The sequence below is a fragment of the Anopheles coluzzii genome, chromosome 2 (assembly GCF_943734685.1).
Source record: "Anopheles coluzzii chromosome 2, AcolN3, whole genome shotgun sequence".
NCBI classification, from domain to species: domain Eukaryota; kingdom Metazoa; phylum Arthropoda; class Insecta; order Diptera; family Culicidae; genus Anopheles; species Anopheles coluzzii.
Window position 1 is genome coordinate 95,572,109 of NC_064670.1, and position 18,960 is coordinate 95,591,068.

Consider the following 18,960-nt stretch of genomic DNA (forward strand, 5'->3'; position numbering starts at 1 on the left):
CAACTTAAAGATGAAAGTGTGGTTACGTCAGGCTTGCCATTTTTTATATAAAGGGGTCTTTTTTAATATTTGACAAAATACCAGCAAGTATTCTGTTGGTAAATTTCAACGAGTTTTCTGCCAGCTTGCGCATGTAACGGAATTTCAGCACCTAAAATGCATACTGACTTTGTCGATGCTGAAATAAAAATAAATTGCACAGATTAAGCTTAAAAGATCATCGTCTGTTTTTGGCTCAACAACCATTGTCGATCAAGACCTATCTGTACCATTTGTTGGGTTGGCTTTCTGTGACTTCCCAAGTGCCACAATCCACTCAACGACCACTAAACGGCTTCTAAACGACTCAAGTTCTCTACCTAAACGGAATATAGAAAGACTTCGTTTAGCAAACGGCAAACGACTCATGTACAGTGGAGCGCCGTTTATCCGGGCTTCTCGGGACTTGACCTCGCCCGGATATGCGAATAACACGGATAATTAGTCAAATGATATATTTTATCACCTATTCCTGATTAATTTTTGGAAAATTATCTTATTTTTTGATAAAAGGAACCCTGTTTTTATTAACTTGATGTTTTTCCCAAAAGAATACAGGCGATCCCCGAGATACAAGGTACCTCTTATACGCGGATTCGGAGATACGCGGTTTTCCAAATCTGACAGTTCTTTGAGCAAATTGTACTGATTTGACACATCAATTGTGAAACACCAAATAATTTCCGTATTGATCGAATTTGAAATACCATTGCAAAAGGTTTTAAACTGTTCAATTCAGTAGAAACATATCAAATAATATTTTTTTTGGTGGTTAAAATCTACCCCTACTTGAAAAATTGCACAAAAATTAGTGATATTTTGGCTGGAAATCACGAGATTCGACTTACGCGGAAATTCGAGATACGCGATATTTTGCTGCCGTTTTCGGTCCCCATTAACCGTGTATCTCGGGGACCGCCTGTATTTGAAATTTGCCTTGAATTATCGTGTCTTTTGTTATGACAATGTGCTCTTTTAACCGCTTTTTCAAATATCCTCCTCATAACGCAATGTCACCTTTGTATGGAACTGTCATTTCTCAACAGCACGGATAAGGTACCCGGATAAACGGCGCTCCACTGTATTCTAAAAATATAAAAAAAAAACTGGTGGCGCCATCTGTTGGTGAGATACCAAACCAGTGGAGCTTCCACGCTTGGAGTGCTTTTTCCTTCCCTCTGTACTGTTGTATGGTTTCGCATTGAAGGTATCAAGTTAGTATTTGTACTAAACTGTAGTAAATTTCGATGCAAATTATCAACAAAATTGTGCATTCCTATTTTACATCACAGCCGAGTTTGTTTACGTTTTTTCACGTTTCCACGTGAGCGATGCGCGTAGATTGTCACCAACACAACGAAAGGACTAAGTGGACGAAGTGTTGGAAGCGAGTAAAGGATGGCTAGAGAAAACGAGCGAGACGCAGCTATTTTCGAACGTCAAAAACCCTCGCCTTGCCGTGCGGGGCAAAAACAATAACAAATCCCCCCCGTGTCGTATGATTCTGCCTCGAAAACAAGGCGCAAGGGAAAGGAACAGAGTGTAGAAACTAATTCCGCGCCCACCCCCCTTCCGTGACACGATCGATTTGCGTTCTTTGTTTCCACTTTCGATTTTGATAAGATTTGACGTGAATTCGTTGTTTTGATTGGGCCCTATTTCTGTTGTGTGCTTGCTGCGTCGTTATCGCTGCACATAAGCGTACGGGCCCTTGTTTGGCCCCAAATCAGAACAGTGCCCACAAGGATAGTGATCGCAAGAACGGAACAACGTAAAAGCTGCTCCACACAGCAAAAACACACACATACACACCATGGAACCGAACGACGGGGACGAGAAAATCCCATTAAAGTTGGCACAAATATCGATCGACAAGTTTAACCAGACGATACCACAGTACCTGACGGTGCTGCGGAACCACAAATGCAACATCGAAAAGGCAGGCTCGCTGAACGATTGGGAGAAGGTCAAGCGGGAGCAGCTGAACGCGACCCGCATCGTCAAACAGATCCGCTTCATGCTGGTGGAGATCGATAAAGTGCGCCAGCGGTTGCGGGCCAGCGACTACGATCGGTTCGACGAGGGCATCGCGTCGACGAAGAAGGACGCATTCAACAGTATGGCCGAGTATATGGGTAAGTGGACGGGGTGGTTTGGTTGTTGGGAAATTGCTTTAACACCTTCTTCCGTGGCTTGATACAATTGCAGCGATGCAGCAAACCGTACGGGCACAGTCAGTCCGCAACTATCAACGCTCGCAGTACGACGAGGAAGGTGGCAGCGGGGACGGTAGTTCCGAATTTCCCACCGGTGGCCGGCTGGCCTACGTCCCACAGATTACCAGCTCGTTCAACACGGAGGAGCACGAACTGCGCCAAAGGGAGGAGTGTCTGCGCCAGATGGAAAGCTTGCAGCGCGAAATGGAGGACATCCAGGAGCTGTACCAAAAGGTGCACGAGCTGGTGCACGAGCAGGGCGAAACGGTTACCCGCGTCGAGGAGAACGTGGACGTGGCCCAGATCCAGGTGGAGGCGGGCGTGACGGCCCTGCAGAAAGCGCTCGCGTACAAGAAAGCCGTTTATCCGTTGGCCGGCGCCTTCCTTGGCTCGTGCATCGGCGGCCCGATTGGGCTGGTCGTGGGGCTGAAGGCGGGTGGGTTGGCCGCGCTCGGTGGCGGGCTGGTTGGGTTTGCGAGTGGCAAGTTCATCAAAAACGTGGACGCCCTTCCGGAGCCCGATGAGGCCGGTTCGAATGATAGTGCGACCGAGGCAACACCCGGCACGCCCACGGAACCGGGCGAAGCGGAACCGATTGCGTCGAAAACATGACAGTTGCTTAACCGGTGCACCATTCAGTAGGTCAAACGCTGTCGAACACATACTCACCCGTTAGCCGATGTGTTACTTTTACCGTTTTAATGTAATGTGCTGACACACACAATAGTCCCGGAACAAACGCTTTGTGCATCACAATTATATCCCCCTACAAGCACTAGAGTACGCTAACGTAAACCGCCGCCTGTCGTAGTCGTTGTCGTTGTTCTATAGCCAATAATGGAAATACATCCACGTTCTTCGTGTTACTTTAACAAAATCACGGTGCGTGTGTGTGGTTTTATTGCGCCAGCAGTGCCTTCCAGTTGTTCGTACGATCGATAAAGTGCATCCGTTTGCCGCGGAACTCCTTTCGTCGGGCGTCCTTGCCCTCGCGCACCATCTGCTTCTTGCGCTCCTTGCGCGGGTTGTACCACGCCGGATACTGGCCGAACTGGTCGCGCTTCGTTTTCACGTTGTACAGGTGCTTTACGTTCGTCTTCGGGTTGACCACCGTGATGACTTTTTCCCGCTTGGCCGTCACTTTCTGCTCCTTCTGAACGATTTCCGCCAACGTTTCTTTCTTCAACAGCTCTAGCTCCTATAGAAGGGGAGGGGAGTGTATGCAGTGATGTTTTGATTAGAAAAGTGCGTTTGTTTACATACAACCAATGCTGATAGCAAGCGATGAAACGCGTACGTACCTCTTCCTTTTTCTTCTGCTCGGTAATATCCTTCAGCTTGTCCATCAGATTGCCTTCGCCGACGTCCTCCTCGATGAAGCCGAGCATTTTCTTCAGTTTCTTTACCTCCTTCACCTTGTTTTTGGCACGGCGAATGGCGTTGTTCTGGTTGCGGCGTTTCTTGCAGCGGGCCGTCATGTTGGTGGCTGTGCGGTGTACTTTATTCACTCGAAAACGGTAAGGCAATGGAGATTACTAGCGTTTGAGGGTAATTTACGCTCGAAAGTAAGCGCTTTGCACCGCTAAATACGAACAAATGTATGAAGCAAACACGAAAACGTGGTGCCTCTTGTTTGTCGTATTTTGGAAGAGAACTTCAGGTGACGGAAAGGTAAGGTGTTTGACGTTTCGCGACAGGTTTGACGTTATTGCTTGAAATGTGGCGGCCATTGTGAAGCTTTGTTGCTGTGCTGGAAAAATTGTATTTTTTTATTTAAAGGGATAAACTGGATGAAAATCATATTTTTAGTTTTAAAATACACTATTTTTAATTGCACACGTGAAAATCATAGTTTAATTCAAATCCTCATCTGATTTATCAAAAGAATTCAAGTCTTCTTCAACTATGCACTATAAACATATGACGTTTCGTTTGAAATTTAAATTGGCGAAATATTTCACGAAGTTCACCGTTGAAATATGAAATTTGAACATAATCAGCAAAGCTCGAGAATAAACATTTTTTTTTGCTAAAAATGCTTGACATGACCTAACAAATTGTTAGCTATAATTTTTATTTAGATTAAAACCATCTTAGTTTTAACTACCTTACCTTAATTACTTAATAATAATAGATAAAGTTGGAGTTACCTTACACAATTCTAGAATACACATTTGTACTCAACCTAAATATGGATGAAATTGTTTGTTATATTGTGTCAAAAATTGAAGCAATACAAATCGATGCTCCAAGCAATTGAAAAAAAAATATTAATAAAAAAACTGTATAACAATCAAAACAAATAAAAACACCAAAGTTCTTGAAAGAAAATTCTCACGACGAAGGGTTTTCAAACCTTCTCCTTGCGTATTCCACACCGTCGACGCCCATTCGTTCCGGCAGCACCCGAGCCAGCCAATTGATGGATGAGTGGTTGGTTTTGCCGTGATTTTTGCGCCGCATTTCATTCGCTCGCCAGCGTCGTAGGCAGCGAACCGTGGCCAGTAAGCCATGGCCGATGCACGCCCTTCGTTCGCATTTCTAGGGATGCTTTTGACACCCTTGCACGGTGCTTACCCTACACGCCGGCCATTATGAGGGGTGAAACCGACACGAAAAAAAAATCCGACACCCCCTCATTCGTGGCATAACGAGCGAGAGCGAAAAAAAATCAATATGGCTGCCCTGCCGTTGCCGGTCTTCAGCACACATACACTGACGAATGCAGGACAGTGTAGGACATTTTTCTTTTCCAAATATTCCGCTACAAGAAGGGAAAACACTCACCAGAGGCAGAGCCCTAACTCCGAGTGCTTCCTTCGGTCCATCCGTGTGGCGTTGATGGTGTTTGGCCAATTGCACGTAGGCTGTACACTGTGCATGATGGTATTAGTTAGTATTTTTTTCTTCTCTTCACGCTGTTGTAACGCGTAAAACGGAAAGAAAATGCTCTTACCCACGAAGGACGACGATACAGTTCCAAAGAAATAATGAGGCGCTTTTCCTTCTACGCGTTGGTCTACATCAGCGCCATCTCGGACCAACTTGATTATCGGTAGGGGGAATGGACTTCCCGCTGTAAAGAATTTTCCTGTTCCTTTCAAGAGGACGATAAAGAGAAAGAGCGAGACAGAAACAAGGTATGCAACACAGAATAAAAAAAAAGTTAGAGGAAAAATGTATTTGCTATTCACTTGTATTTGAGGTGGACGGCGGCCATATTTGCACGGCTTTACAGCACCATTCGCAGCAAGGTAGCGGCACGCGTTAAGGAGATTTTTGTTAACGAGAGCGTTGTTTTCATCTAAATTTTTCATTCCCCTCCTGTTTCCCAGGGTAACTGTCGTTTCCCTGTGGAGTGGAGAGGATCTGGTACGTTACTTCGATGTCCTATGTGAGAGTGTGCTGATGAAGTTTCGGCTGCTAATTGAAAGTTTTCATGAGCTCCTACTAAAGCCTATTAAAGGGACGATTTGGTTGAAATAGAAATAAGATTAAGGTGCAGCCTCTCTGTGAACGGTGTCGCTACAAGATTAATAGTTTTTTTTTATTAGGATAAAACATTGTTTTGGCGCCATCATTTATTGTTTGTCGCTCAAAAGCGAATATTTTCTAAGCTGCATATGCGATTTTTTCTTTCTATTTAGTGCAATAACCGAAAGCGATCTAGACCTACCTTTACCACTGATGATAGTTGGCTATTAGAGGCTTATTTGATCACCCTAACATAGTGGGATAGTCGAGTCCTACGTATCGAGAGTACGGTTCATACTGGGACCTTGAACCTATTACGGACATGTTTTGAAGTCGTGCGAGATGACGACTGTATCACGGGACTAGCCGCAGGTGCTATTTGACTACCTACCACTCTTTAAGATGAATTTTGTAAAGGCAATTTTCTGCAATATTTTTGCTCCAACTCTAACAACAAATTATAGTGTATTTATTTTTTCAGATTTTTCTTCTTCTTAATTTTATTGTTGTGCTATACATTCGTCTAGGATAGACTTTTCTGATTGTTTGTGTTTTATTTAGGATTTACATAGGACATTAGTTATGTAAGGAGTTCGTTAAGCAGACAATTTGAAATAATCTTGAATTGAATCAAATTTGCATTGTGCTGTTGATGTCTTGTATACTTCATTGCAACGAGTTGATAGAGAGGTATCACATTACAGCGATATCAAAAATTGCACAGTTGTTGGCACATTCAACATTTTCTCCTTTTTTCAATTTTGAGGCCATTCGATACACAGTGTTTCTAAGAATTGAAGTAATTTTTAAAATGTACGATAATTCCCCAAAAACTGTTGAAAAAACACCATAAACAAACAATTGATTGCTCATCTATGGTTATGTGAGCAAATTTACAGTCTGTTCTCGAGATACGCAGTGTATGTGTTCCCGTGGCATCCGCGTAACTCGAATATCTGCGTAAATTGAATATTACGGTTCTCAACTGAAAAATAGTTGAAAAATTGGTATTTTTGAATAAATTTAGTATTGACATACACTGAACTATTCATCAAATAAGATTTGTGGAGAGCACTAGTAAATTACTGGTTTTAAGGGGTTTAAATATCAAATCAAAACTGTCAAGTTTTGAAAACTGCGTACCTTGGGATCCGCGTTAGTCGAGAACCGCTTAACTCGATAACTGTACCACAGTTTAGAACATAATTTAATGTTCACAAGCAAAAAGGGCCACTGATCTTCTTTAGCTACCATTAAATAAAAAAAATCTCTTTGACCAATTTGAGTGTCGTTAAATACAAAAAAGATCTACATGATTAAAACATTGATTGAAGTTTTTTTATGAAACAATCATGATAAGTCCCATCTCTTACCCCAACACAGGTTTGCGAAGGACGGAAGTATCTTTCAGATGATATTACTCTCATGGAAATGAAGAAATAAAATGTACAAGCATCGGCATCGGAAAATCCTCAGCATAATAATAATAATTTGTAGATCACTTCATTATATAAACAAGATGGAAAAAATCTTCAAACCTCTTTAAACAGCTATTTTAAGATTTTTTTCTTTTTTATCATTGTTTCTTGTAAATGTTCTCACATGTGTCTATTTTTGATTAGGTGAATCTTAAAATTAATAACACATACCAATAACAACCCAATTTTTGCAAATAGAATAAGAATAAATTAATAAATCAAGAAAAAAATATTTTATCTGCCGCAAAAGAAATATTTTCAGTTCATCTGTATTTGAAATTGTATAAGAAAAATAAATAAGTACAGTTATTACGTTGATTTGATTCATCACATCCGCTATTTTGTCTATGTTCGGGTTATTTACTATTTATTCACCCTTTACCATGTGTTTGCATTGATCCACGGCAGGAAGTACGTAACACGAGCGTACACCGAGGGCCTGCCGGAGGCACAGCCGGCTGCAGACACGAACGACACCACACCGATCTGCAGCACTCCGTTCGAGTCCACAGTAAGTGGCCCACCGGAGTCCCCGTTGCAAGCCGACCGTCCACCCGACGCCTTCAGGCACACGTTCTGGCTCTGGGCCAGCGCGAAGCCCCAGCTCGTAATACACTCGGCGTTGGTCAGGACCGGATTGCTGGTGAAACGTAGCGTTGCCGACGTAGCCTGACTTGAGTCCGTGGTGCGTCCGAACCCAGACACGGTGCCGGTAAAGCCTCCAAACTGGCGCGTATCCGTGCGGGCCGGCAAACGAATCGGTTGCACGCGGGACGTGTACGTTATCCGTGAGTTGAGCAAAACCAGCGCCACATCGTTCCTCAGGCTGGTAGCGTCGTACCCTGGATGTCGGCGGATGCCAGACGTCGAGAACCGGATGCGCTGTTGTGACAGCTCCACAATCATACGGTTTTGCGCTCCCATGATGGCAATACCCCCACTGGACAGGGCATTCCCAGTGCCACTAATGCAGTGAGCCGCCGTCAGGAGGAAGTTGCGGGTCAGCACGGATGCTCCACAAAGCGCCGTACCCTCGGGAAAGTCGCTCAGCAGTGCGACCTGGTACGGGAACTGGCCGGGCAGAGCCTCCTGCCCGTTGGTGATGCGGTCCGTTGAGGTCTCGTTACGGTAGGCCTGCATTTCCGGTGGCAGGCGGGCCCAGTAGTGATCGAACTCCTCGACCGGTCGCACCTTTGACCAATCGATGTCGATCTGTTCCGCCCTGGCAGCAGCGACGGCCAGACAGACAACTGCAAGCACAAACGATCTCATCTTGCTGGAGAGAATGATTGGGCGGTGTGTGTGGATCGACGGTTTTTATACTTTGCGTAAAATTTCGATTCGAAGGGGCTTCTTATCGTTGTCTTTGTTTTAAGTACTTCAACTTAGCAAGCAACTGTTGGAATTGGGACATCCGAACGCACGAAGGAACAGGACGCTGCTGTCCGGTTTTTACCACCAAAAATCTCCAAAATACGATGGTTTTCAGATGTAGGTTAGATAGCGCCCGATACGCAAACCAGTATTCTCGGCAGTAAATCCTTCTTCCGGAATTCGTACGGTGCATGCTCTTTGGGGTGTTGCAGGTCGCTTTCGGATACATTTCGATGCTTTTTGAATCATAATGCGAACTTTTTTTTTGCTTTAATTTAATTGATTGATGCCCAGGCATTAACCTTACCGTTTTCTTATGTTTAATGATTACCATGATGTACTGGAGTCAATTGCAAATTTACGGTCATCTTGTTCTGATACATGAATTCAATTTATGTTTGTCAGTGGCCATACCACCAGTTGTCAATGCTTTGAGTTTCGTTTTAAAAAAAATCAGTATTTTTTTTATTCTGTCAAGAATTTACGATTCTTTGTTTTGTTTTTTTTTTGTTATTTATATTCACATTCATGCATAAATTAACCAAAAATTAATTGAGTAACTCATCAAAAGAGTACCTCTACAATCGATATCGTAAGAAATGAATGCAATTGATGTGTCCCATTAAATCCCCTATCATCGGAAGGTAGTGCCCTAGAGCCAACCATTGACACTAGTGGAATTGGCCATATGCATGTTGCAGTTGTGTTCCGAGAAGTAGTGCGCCGGATCCACTAGTTGGTTCTTGGCGAGCTACGTAAGGGATACATTAAATTCTCCTGTTTCGGAAAGTAGTGCACTGGAGCCAGAGACCCTGGAGTCAGCGGTTGGCACTAGTGGAACTGGCCATATGCATGTCTCAGTTGTGTCTTGATAAGTGGTGCGCCGGATCCATTTATTGGTTCTTGGCGGACTACGTAAAGGATGCTAGGGAATGCCATTGTATTCGATGGAGTACGACCCGTTTTTTCTTGATGAAACTATGTTGGTCATCTTGGGTGTGTGTATGACTCGGACGAGTTCCGAAGCCACCACTTGCTCGTTTTTTTATTTCATAACAACTATTAGAGTAGAATTATCTTATAGATACTTTGTCCTTCTCAAACCTGTGTTAAGGTAAGAGGTGGGACTTATCATCATCATCATCATCATCATCATCATTCACAGTTAATTCCCTATCACATTTCGATGTCTCTCGTGCAATCGAAACCGGATTGAGGTTGTGTTCTTATTATCACCATATATTTTCATTGATCCACGAGAGAAAGTACGACACTCGAGCGTACACCGAGGGCCATCCGGACGCACAGCCGTATGAAGATCCGAATGACACGGTGCCGATCTGCAGCACTCCTCCCGAGTTCACCGTAAGTGGCCCACCAGAGTCTCCGTTGCAGGACGATCGTCCACCGGTCGGCTTCAGGCACACGTTCTGGCTCTGGGCCAGCGCGAAGCCCCAGCTCACAATACACTCCGCTTTCGACATGATCGGATTGCTGGTGAATCGAAGTATTGACGAAGGATACGGACTAGCGTCCGACGAGCGCCCGAACCCAGACACGGTACCGGTGAAACCTTCAAATTGGCGCGTATCCGTGCGGGCCGGCAAACTGATCGGTTTCACCCGGGACGTGAACGTCATTGGAGAGTTCAGCAAGATGAGTGCCACATCGTTTCTCAAGCTGGTATCGTCGTACTCGGGATGGCGGCGAATGCCAGTAGACGTAAAGCGGATGCGCTGCTGCGAAAGCTCCATTGCGGTACGGTTGTGTGCTCCCATGATGGCGATACCGCCGCTAACGAGAGTGGTGCTGGTAGCGCTGACACAGTGGGCCGCCGTCAGGATGAAGTTACGCGTCAGTACGGAACCGCCGCAAAGCGCCGTACCATCGGGAAAGTTGAGCAGCAGTGCGACCTGGTACGGGAACTGGCCGGGCAGAGCCTCCTGCCCGTTGACGACGCGGTCCGTTGAGGTATCGTTACGGTAGACTTGTAGTTTGGGTGGCAGACGGGCCCAGTAGTGATCAAACTCCTCGACCGGTCGCACCTTCGACCAATCGATGTCGATCTGCTCAGCACGGACAGCGGCGGCACCCAGACAGACAAGTGCAAGTACAAACGATCTCATTTTGCTGACCGTCTGGAGCGGTTGGAAGGTTTTTATACTCCGACACCAAAAATTGCTTCATCGAGTTTCTTCCCCGATGAGTTTGTCTTTGTTTTAAGTACCTCTTGCTGGAATGGGGACATCACAACCAAAACGGCCCAAAAAAGATGTAGGTTAGACTGCGCCCGACAGGAAAACCAGTATTCTCGGACAGTAAATTTGGGCAATTCGTTTTTTGGAACGATGCAACGATGCAACAGCCGGTTTCGCTTGCTTTCTTTTTTGAATCTTAAAAGATGCTGCAATAAAACGGGAAGTGTTTATATTTTTGAATTCAAATAATCAAGGTTCTGAGTTTACATTTTATTGATATCTTTACAAATAAATCAGTATTATTTTATCAGTAAATACAACTACCAACTATTGATCTTACTTTATCCTACTATTTCTGTCCACTAAAGTTACGGTTGGGCCACAAAATCGGAGTTAATCTCAACCCAGTTCAGATAGAACGACACTCGCGAGTATACGGACGGCATACCGACCTCACAACCACGAATCGACACAAACGATACCACGCCGATCTGGATCGGTCCACCCGATTCCACCGTGAGCGGCCCGCCGGAATCTCCATTGCAGGACGAGCGTCCTCCCGTTCCACTCAGACACACGTTTTGGTCCTGGATATTAGAGGAGCCCCAGCGCGTAATACAGTTCGCATTGGTCATGACCGGGTTGCTTGTGAACCGTACGACCGTCGAGATGGATTGGCTAGCGTCGGTCGTACGCCCAAATCCCGACAGCGTACCAACGAATCCACCAAACTGACGAGTATCCGATCGGGCCGGCAAACGTACCGGTTGGATGCGGTCGGTGAAGGTGATGGAAGAATTCAGCAGCACCACGGCAATGTCATACCGCAGCGTGGACGAAACGTACAGTGGATGGTACCGAATGCCGCTGGCCGTGTAGCGGATCCGCTGCTGGGAAGCTTCCTGGATCGTACGGTTGTGTGCTCCCATGATGGCGATACCGCCCGACACCACCGTGTTCGTTCCCGACACGACGCAGTGGGCAGCAGTGAGGATAAAGCTGCGCGTCAGCACGGAACCACCGCATAGGGCCGTCCCGGTCGGGAAGTCACTCAGAAGTATGATCTGGTACGGGAACTGGCCTGGGGTCGCTTCCTGCCCGTTAGTGATACGTTGGAAGGGACGCCGCTGACGATAGATCTTCATTTCCGTCGGCAAACGATCCCAGTAGTGATCGAAATCTTCGATCGAACGTACCTTCCTCCAATCAATTTCGATCCAGTTTGCACTGACAAGCGTGGCCAGAAGGGACACGGCGAACAGGAACGTTCTCATGCTGGTAGAGAATAAAGCGAGCCAACGTGTGGTACGATAGGTTTTATACCCGTGAAATTCCAGCATTGAGGTTCTTAGCGTTGTCTTTACATACACTACCGCGGAAGGTGGTGACCAAAGTGATATGTAAATAAAATGTACAGTATAGATGGAGAAATTGGGTGACAACGGTTGAAGAAACCAGTTCTGTTCGTAATAAAATTGTAAAGCTGTATTTATGGTAGTGCGTGAACAGATGTATATTTTTGGAAACATCTCGCTACATGTTTCTTGCAATTAGGCAGTGGAATTAATATAAAGGTTATAAATGGAAAGCTATTAACGTTAATGCTGCAATTCCTTGTCACTGGTTTAATGTACTAAAACAGATTTTGTTTTTAAAAACTATGGGTTTGAAAATTTTTGATGTTTTCCCTAACTATTGCGATTATTATGAGTAAAACCGGATTTGGAAAATAACGCTTTATACCGTACCAAAGGATCTACACGTTTCAGTTTAATTGATTTGTAACGCATACTACAGTCATACCAGTAATTAATTCTAATTGATTGTCATGTTGTACTAGAATCAATTCTTGACTTTACTGACATCTTGAAGGCACTGATTTCGAGAAAAATAAATATTTTCTCTCTGTTTCTTTACCAACGGAGGCATTCTTAAATCTTTTGACTCTTCAAATAATATTCATTGTAATTTAATCGGTTATCCTCATTGATATGGACTAGATCCTTTGGAGCATATTGTAGCTGCTATAGTTGTTCACGTGAAAATTAGCATAGTTTTATAAAACTTTGCTCTGAGTTTTACAACAACTCTTATTTAGCTTTGTTCTGATTTTTTTTATTCAGCGTTATAATGGCTTCAGCCGTATTTTAAATACATCATGCTTTGACATATAAGTCATTCTTCTGACATTTAAACTCTGTGTAAAAGTCTTACTCGAGATAATTGTCTAAAATTTGAAGAACAATGTTTTATTTGGTTAAAATTCTGGAAAGTTGGGAAAAAATGAGTTTGTATGATAGAATCATTATATTTGGCTTTGACGATTGGATATCATTGATGAAATAAAGAAGATTTGACGAGAGGTTTTCGTTGGCGATGCAAGGATGATTGGATGAATAACTGTATACAAACAGAAAAATAGTACTAAAACCTTGCTGTCGGTCAACCAACAACGAATCTAACACTAGACTGCATTGGTGTATCATTGTAGTAAAGGTTGAAATATCGTCGAAATGAATAAAATTTATGAGCCAATACTAAACTTCCTACTCTGATAGGTAGTTCCTGGAAAAGGTTTCGTTTCCTAGAATATTGGTGCGCCGCTTAGTCTGCATTGCTAATCACCGTAGACGCATAATCTATGGCAATTGTTAAGCCGTCTAATCGCACCGTGCTAACGACGGTTGAACTTACTCCTTCTGCAATAAACGCTTCGCCTAAACTGTTTCTTATCGATAACACTGTCGAATTATGATGATAAGAATTTTGTTTCCAAAACATTGGGTATAAAAGGTTGCGGTTTACCTTCTCTAAATCACACTACGCTTCCAGCAGAGGCAGAAGAACTCCTTGGGAGCCAAAGTCTCTATCAACCGTACCAACCCCATCACTCTTCTGACAGGATGAGATCGTTCGTGCTTCTATTCGCTGTTCTGGCCGCCGTTGCCAGCGCCGAATGGATCGACATCGATTGGTCCACGGTGCGTCCGATCGAGGAGTTCGACCACTACTGGGAGCGTCTGCCAGCTGAGCTGCAAGTCTACCGCGAGAAGCTTCCGTCGCACCGCATCACCAACGGGCAGGAGGCGACACCCGGCCAGTTCCCGTTCCAGATCGCTTTGATCAGTGAATTCGCGTCCGGTAACGGTCTTTGCGGTGGCTCCGTCCTGACGCGCAACTTTATCCTGACCGCTGCTCACTGCGTCGTGTCTGGTGCCTCGACCCTGGCCTCGGGAGGTGTCGCCATCATGGGAGCGCACAACCGTAACGTTCAAGAATCAACTCAGCAGCGCATCCGCTTTGCGACCAGTGGAATTCGTCGTCATCCGAGCTACAGCTCTAGCACACTTCGCAATGACATTGCCACGGTTCGCCTGAACTCGCCGATGACGTTCACCACGCGAATCCAACCCATCCGTCTACCGGGTCGCTCGGATACTCGCCAGTTCGGAGGATTCACCGGTACCGTGTCTGGATTTGGACGCACTTCGGATGCGAGCTCTGCTACCTCGGCTGTGGTTAGGTTCACTACCAACCCGGTGATGACCAATACGGACTGTATTGCCCGCTGGGGCTCAACTGTAGTTAACCAGCACGTGTGCCTGAGCGGAGCGGGAGGACGCTCGTCCTGCAACGGTGACTCTGGTGGTCCGCTGACCGTCCAGTCCGGTGGAACGATGCAGATCGGTGTGGTGTCGTTTGGATCCGTTAATGGCTGTGCCATCGGTATGCCCTCGGTGTATGCTCGTGTGACGTTCTTCCTGGACTGGATCGTGGCCAATTCGGACTTTGTTCCGCAGGCGTAATTTCGTTATCGATCAAATGATTTGACTAGCAAATAAATACATTTGTTTGTGAAATATGAGCTAGTTTGTGTACATTTTTGATGGGCTTAAACGGCTAGAAACGAAAAACAGTTTTGTGATATTGTTGTATTTGAATGGTTTGGTTTTGAATTTTGTAGGAACATATTCCCAAGCTCACGTTGGCTTTCAGTGATTTATCGGTTTATCATAAGCAGAACAGTCAGTTCTACGAATAGGGGCATGATCTATTCAGTGCTTGACCCCATGATCAGCAAGTTTTTTTTAAGTTGTACGAGTTGACGACAGTATTACGAGACCGGCCCTAATCAACCTTGGTTCTTTGTTATTCTCTTTGTTTAGTAATAACTTCATGCTTGTACTACCTAATGACTCATTTCTGTTAAACGCTTATGATATTAAACTCTTCAAAAACAATACGTACTCATTAGGATTATGTTGGGTCACATGAAGATATTGATTCTTTTTGTTTGTGAAGTTTAAAACTAATAATATCTAAACATCCGGTATTCATGGCTGTATGGTATCATTCCATCACTTGAAACGACGGTATGTAAACCATTATCATATAAAAGAAATCCAACTACGACGTCATTCGTCTGTAAAGGTGTCGAACTTGAGAAAACAGGACACATGTTAAGGACATCACTGATAGTTGTTTCCAGCAACAATCTGCCGAATTCAGAGGTCCTTTGTGTTTAAAATCATTGTAAACTTGTCCGGTTCATACTATACTACAGTTTTGCTGAGTAATGTGCTCTCTCTCTCTCTCTCTGATGGCCGGCTTACGATAGAGGACGTCGAAGTGACATGGCCTGGTGAACAATCATTGTTTAGGATGTTCGGGCCTTGGCTGCAGCCTCCCATCCATGTAGACACTCGATCTCCGACAACTCTCGCTTTACCTGATCCAGCTGCTGATTCACCATCGAGTTCGCAGTGCTCCCCTGCGCCTCATGCTGAACTGGGGATCGCCTTCTTGGTGGGGTATGAGTCCGGCGTTCTCATAACATTCCCCAGCCAGAGCATTCTGCCAGCCTTCACCGCCGTCAGGAAGCTTGGTTCGCCGTACAGCTCAGCAAACTGGTTCATCCTTGTTCACCAATTTTCTTGCTCGAACACACCGCCAAAGATAGTCCGGAGGATGCGTCGCTCAAACATGCCCAGAGCAATGTGGTATCTCCAATCAATAGGACTTTGCAAAAAATATATGCTGCCGAATGGAAATTAACCAAAGGTATGTTTCGTTGCTTGCGTTGGAGAAATAAATTAAATTTTCCCGGATACCGTATCCGGTGTCTAATGCTCGGACTGCAATGGGTAAACAAATCATTGTCAAATCCAGTAATAACTATAATAGGCACGGTCTCGGCCTGCCTTACAGTTACACCAATAAAGAAAGAGAAAAATATATTATAAATTTTTACGTGCTATATCTTATCAGCTATCTACAATTTGAAAATCTGGTGGCAAATATAAAAGAATGTATAGTAATGTAACTGGTCTCGATTGAAGAATAATTAATTTTTAAAGATAAATAAGATACTAAACAATTAAATAAATTCATTTATTTAAAAAAAGCAATCCATCTATACCAAAGTAAGAATTAAACAAAAATAATTCAAAAATATCTCAATTAACGATTACGTGTAAATAAAGCAAAATATGAACGAATACTAAACATGGTTTAGTTTAATCTTTTTCATTGCATCAATCTATGTGAAAAATCCCGCATAATTTGTATAGAAAGGGCACCAAATAGTAATGGAGTCAAAACGAAGCTGGATTAAAGGATTAACATGAAAAGGTTAAAAATAATTTATTAAATATATCAAGAAATCATTCCATCGTTGATGAAAAATTGTCTAATATTTTTAGCTTGTTTTATTTTCAATACATCTCGAACTAAACATTAAAACTCTTACTTTTTTGAGTGATGTGGAAATATTAAAAAAAAAAACAACGAAGAAGTGAATAAAATGGGTTTATAAGCTTATAGTAAACTCTCTAATCTGATAGGTAGTTCCTGGAAAATGTATCATTTCCCAGAATAATAGCTCGCCGCTTAGGTGTTTTGATAAAGAACGGTAAGTCTGCATCGCTAATCACATTAAGGGTTTTCTAATCACCTAACGATTATCTATGGCAAGCCACTATAGCATATCGTGGGTAACGATTGTTAAAACCACTCCTCCTACACTTACACTATCTTATCAATAACGTTGCTGAATTATGATGATAAGAAATTTGGCTCAGAAACTTTGGGTATAAAAGGTTGCGGTTTACCTTCTCTAAATCACTCTACGCTTCCAACAGAGGCAGAAGAACTCTTCGGGAGCCAAAGCCACTGACAACTGTACCAACAGCAACCCCATCACTCTTCTGGCAGGATGAGATCTTTCGTGCTTGTATTCGCAGTTCTGGCCGCCGTTGCCAGCGCGGAATGGATCGACATCGATTGGTCCACGGTGCGTCCGATCGAGGAGTTCGATCACTACTGGGAGCGTTTGCCAGCTGAGCTGCAAGTCTACCGCGAGAAGCTTCCGTCGCATCGCATTACCAATGGACAGGAAGCGACTCCCGGCCAGTTCCCGTTCCAGATCGCTTTGATCAGTGAATTCGCGTCCGGTAACGGTCTTTGCGGTGGCTCCGTCCTGACGCGCAACTTTATCCTGACCGCTGCTCACTGCGTCGTGTCCGGTGCCTCGACCCTGGCCTCGGGAGGTGTCGCCATCATGGGAGCGCACAACCGTAACGTTCAGGAGTCAACTCAGCAGCGCATCCGCTTTGCGACCAGTGGAATTCGTCGTCATCCGAGCTACAGCTCTAGCACACTTCGCAATGACATTGCCACGGTTCGCCTGAACTCACCGATGACGTTCACTACACGAATCCAACCCATCCGTCTACCGGGTCGCTCGGACACTCGCCAGTTCGGAGGATTCACCGGTACCGTGTCAGGATTTGGACGCACTTCGGATGCGAGCTCTGCTACCTCGGCTGTGGTTAGGTTCACCACCAACCCGGTGATGACCAATACGGACTGTATTGCTCGTTGGGGCTCAACTGTAGTTAACCAGCACGTATGCCTGAGCGGAGCGGGAGGACGCTCGTCCTGCAACGGTGACTCTGGTGGTCCGCTGACCGTCCAGTCCGGTGGAACGATGCAGATCGGTGTGGTGTCGTTTGGATCCGTTAATGGCTGTGCCATCGGTATGCCCTCGGTGTATGCTCGTGTGACGTTCTTCCTGGACTGGATCGTGGCCAATTCGGACTTTGTTCCGCAGGCGTAATTTCGTGATCGATCAAATGATTATCGTGATCGACTAGCAAATAAATACATTTGTTTGTGACATATGAGCTAGTTTGTGTACATTTTTGATTGGCTTAAACGGCTAGAAACGAGAAACAGTTTTGTGATATTGGTGTATTTGAATTTTTTGGTTTTAATTTTGTAGGAACATATTCCCAAGCTCACGCTGGCTTTCAGTGATTTATCGGTTTATCATAAGCAGAACAGTCAGTTCTACGAATAGGGGCATGATCTATTCAGTGCTTGACCCCATGATGAGCAAGTTTTGTTAAGTTGTACAAGTTGACGACAGTATTACGAGACCGGCCCTAATCAACCTTGGTTCTTTGTTATTATCTTTGTTTAGTAATAACATCATGCTTGTACCACCTAATGACTCATTTCTTTTAAACGCTGATGATGTTAAAGTCTTAAAAAACAATACGTACCCATTAGGATTATGTTGGGTCACATGAAGATATTGATTCTTTTTGTTTGTGAAGTTTAAAACTAATAATATCTAAACATCCAGTATTCATGGCTGTATGGTATCATTCCACCACTTGAAACGACGGTATGTAAACCATTATCATATAAAAGAAATCCAACTACGACGTCATTCGTCTGTAAAGGTGTCGAACTTGACAAAACAGGACACATGTTAAGGACATCATTGATAGTTGTTTCCAGCAACAATCTGCCAAATTCAGAGGTCCTTTGTGTTTAAAATTATTGTAAACTTGTCCGGTTCATACTATACTACAGTTTTGCTGAGTAATGTGCTCTCTCTCTCTTTCTCTCTCTCTCTGATGGCCGGCTTACGATAGAGGACGTCGAAGTGACATGGCCTGGTGAACAATCATTGTTTAGGATGTTCGGTCCTTGGCTGCAGCCTCCCATCCATGTAGACACTCGATCTCCGACAACTCTCGCTTCACCTGATCCAGCTGCTGATTCACCATCGAGTTCGCAGTGCTCCCCTGCGCCTCATGCTGAACTGGGGATCGCCTTCTTGGTGGGGTATGAGTCCGGCGTTCTCATAACATTCCCCAGCCATAGCATTCT

At 44.4% G+C, this 18,960-nt stretch overlaps 7 protein-coding genes across 7 annotated transcripts; 3 read left to right on the plus strand and 4 right to left on the minus strand.

Moving 5' to 3' along the window:
- The first annotated feature begins 1,423 nt into the window (after positions 1-1,423).
- On the plus strand, positions 1,424-3,132 carry LOC120950471 (syntaxin-17). The gene is made up of 2 exons (XM_040368523.2): positions 1,424-2,174; positions 2,248-3,132. Exons 1-2 carry the CDS (start codon positions 1,853-1,855, stop codon positions 2,865-2,867), a joined length of 942 nt encoding a protein of 313 aa, XP_040224457.2. The 5' UTR covers positions 1,424-1,852; the 3' UTR covers positions 2,868-3,132.
- Positions 3,119-3,917, minus strand: LOC120950472 (protein LLP homolog). Its single transcript, XM_040368524.2, has 2 exons — positions 3,557-3,917; positions 3,119-3,453 (listed from the first exon to the last, which is right to left on the minus strand). Exons 1-2 carry the CDS (start codon positions 3,731-3,733, stop codon positions 3,154-3,156), a joined length of 477 nt encoding a protein of 158 aa, XP_040224458.2. The 5' UTR covers positions 3,734-3,917; the 3' UTR covers positions 3,119-3,153.
- Positions 3,918-7,585: 3,668 nt separating this feature from the next.
- On the minus strand, positions 7,586-8,479 carry LOC120961380 (brachyurin-like). The gene has a single exon (XM_040385092.2). It carries the CDS (start codon positions 8,477-8,479, stop codon positions 7,586-7,588), a length of 894 nt encoding a protein of 297 aa, XP_040241026.2.
- Positions 8,480-9,799: 1,320 nt separating this feature from the next.
- LOC120950859 (brachyurin-like) lies at positions 9,800-10,909 on the minus strand. Its single transcript, XM_040369228.2, has one exon. The coding sequence runs from the start codon at positions 10,705-10,707 to the stop codon at positions 9,814-9,816; it is 894 nt and encodes a 297-aa protein (XP_040225162.2). The 5' UTR covers positions 10,708-10,909; the 3' UTR covers positions 9,800-9,813.
- A 238-nt stretch (positions 10,910-11,147) lies between these two features.
- On the minus strand, positions 11,148-12,309 carry LOC120952861 (brachyurin-like). The gene has a single exon (XM_040372409.2). The coding sequence runs from the start codon at positions 12,306-12,308 to the stop codon at positions 11,148-11,150; it is 1,161 nt and encodes a 386-aa protein (XP_040228343.2). The 5' UTR covers position 12,309.
- A 1,325-nt stretch (positions 12,310-13,634) lies between these two features.
- Positions 13,635-14,644, plus strand: LOC120952862 (brachyurin-like). Its single transcript, XM_040372410.2, has one exon. The coding sequence runs from the start codon at positions 13,683-13,685 to the stop codon at positions 14,583-14,585; it is 903 nt and encodes a 300-aa protein (XP_040228344.2). The 5' UTR covers positions 13,635-13,682; the 3' UTR covers positions 14,586-14,644.
- Positions 14,645-16,890: 2,246 nt separating this feature from the next.
- On the plus strand, positions 16,891-17,934 carry LOC125906793 (brachyurin-like). Its single transcript, XM_049607241.1, has one exon. It carries the CDS (start codon positions 16,994-16,996, stop codon positions 17,894-17,896), a length of 903 nt encoding a protein of 300 aa, XP_049463198.1. The 5' UTR covers positions 16,891-16,993; the 3' UTR covers positions 17,897-17,934.
- The last annotated feature ends 1,026 nt before the right edge of the window (positions 17,935-18,960 follow it).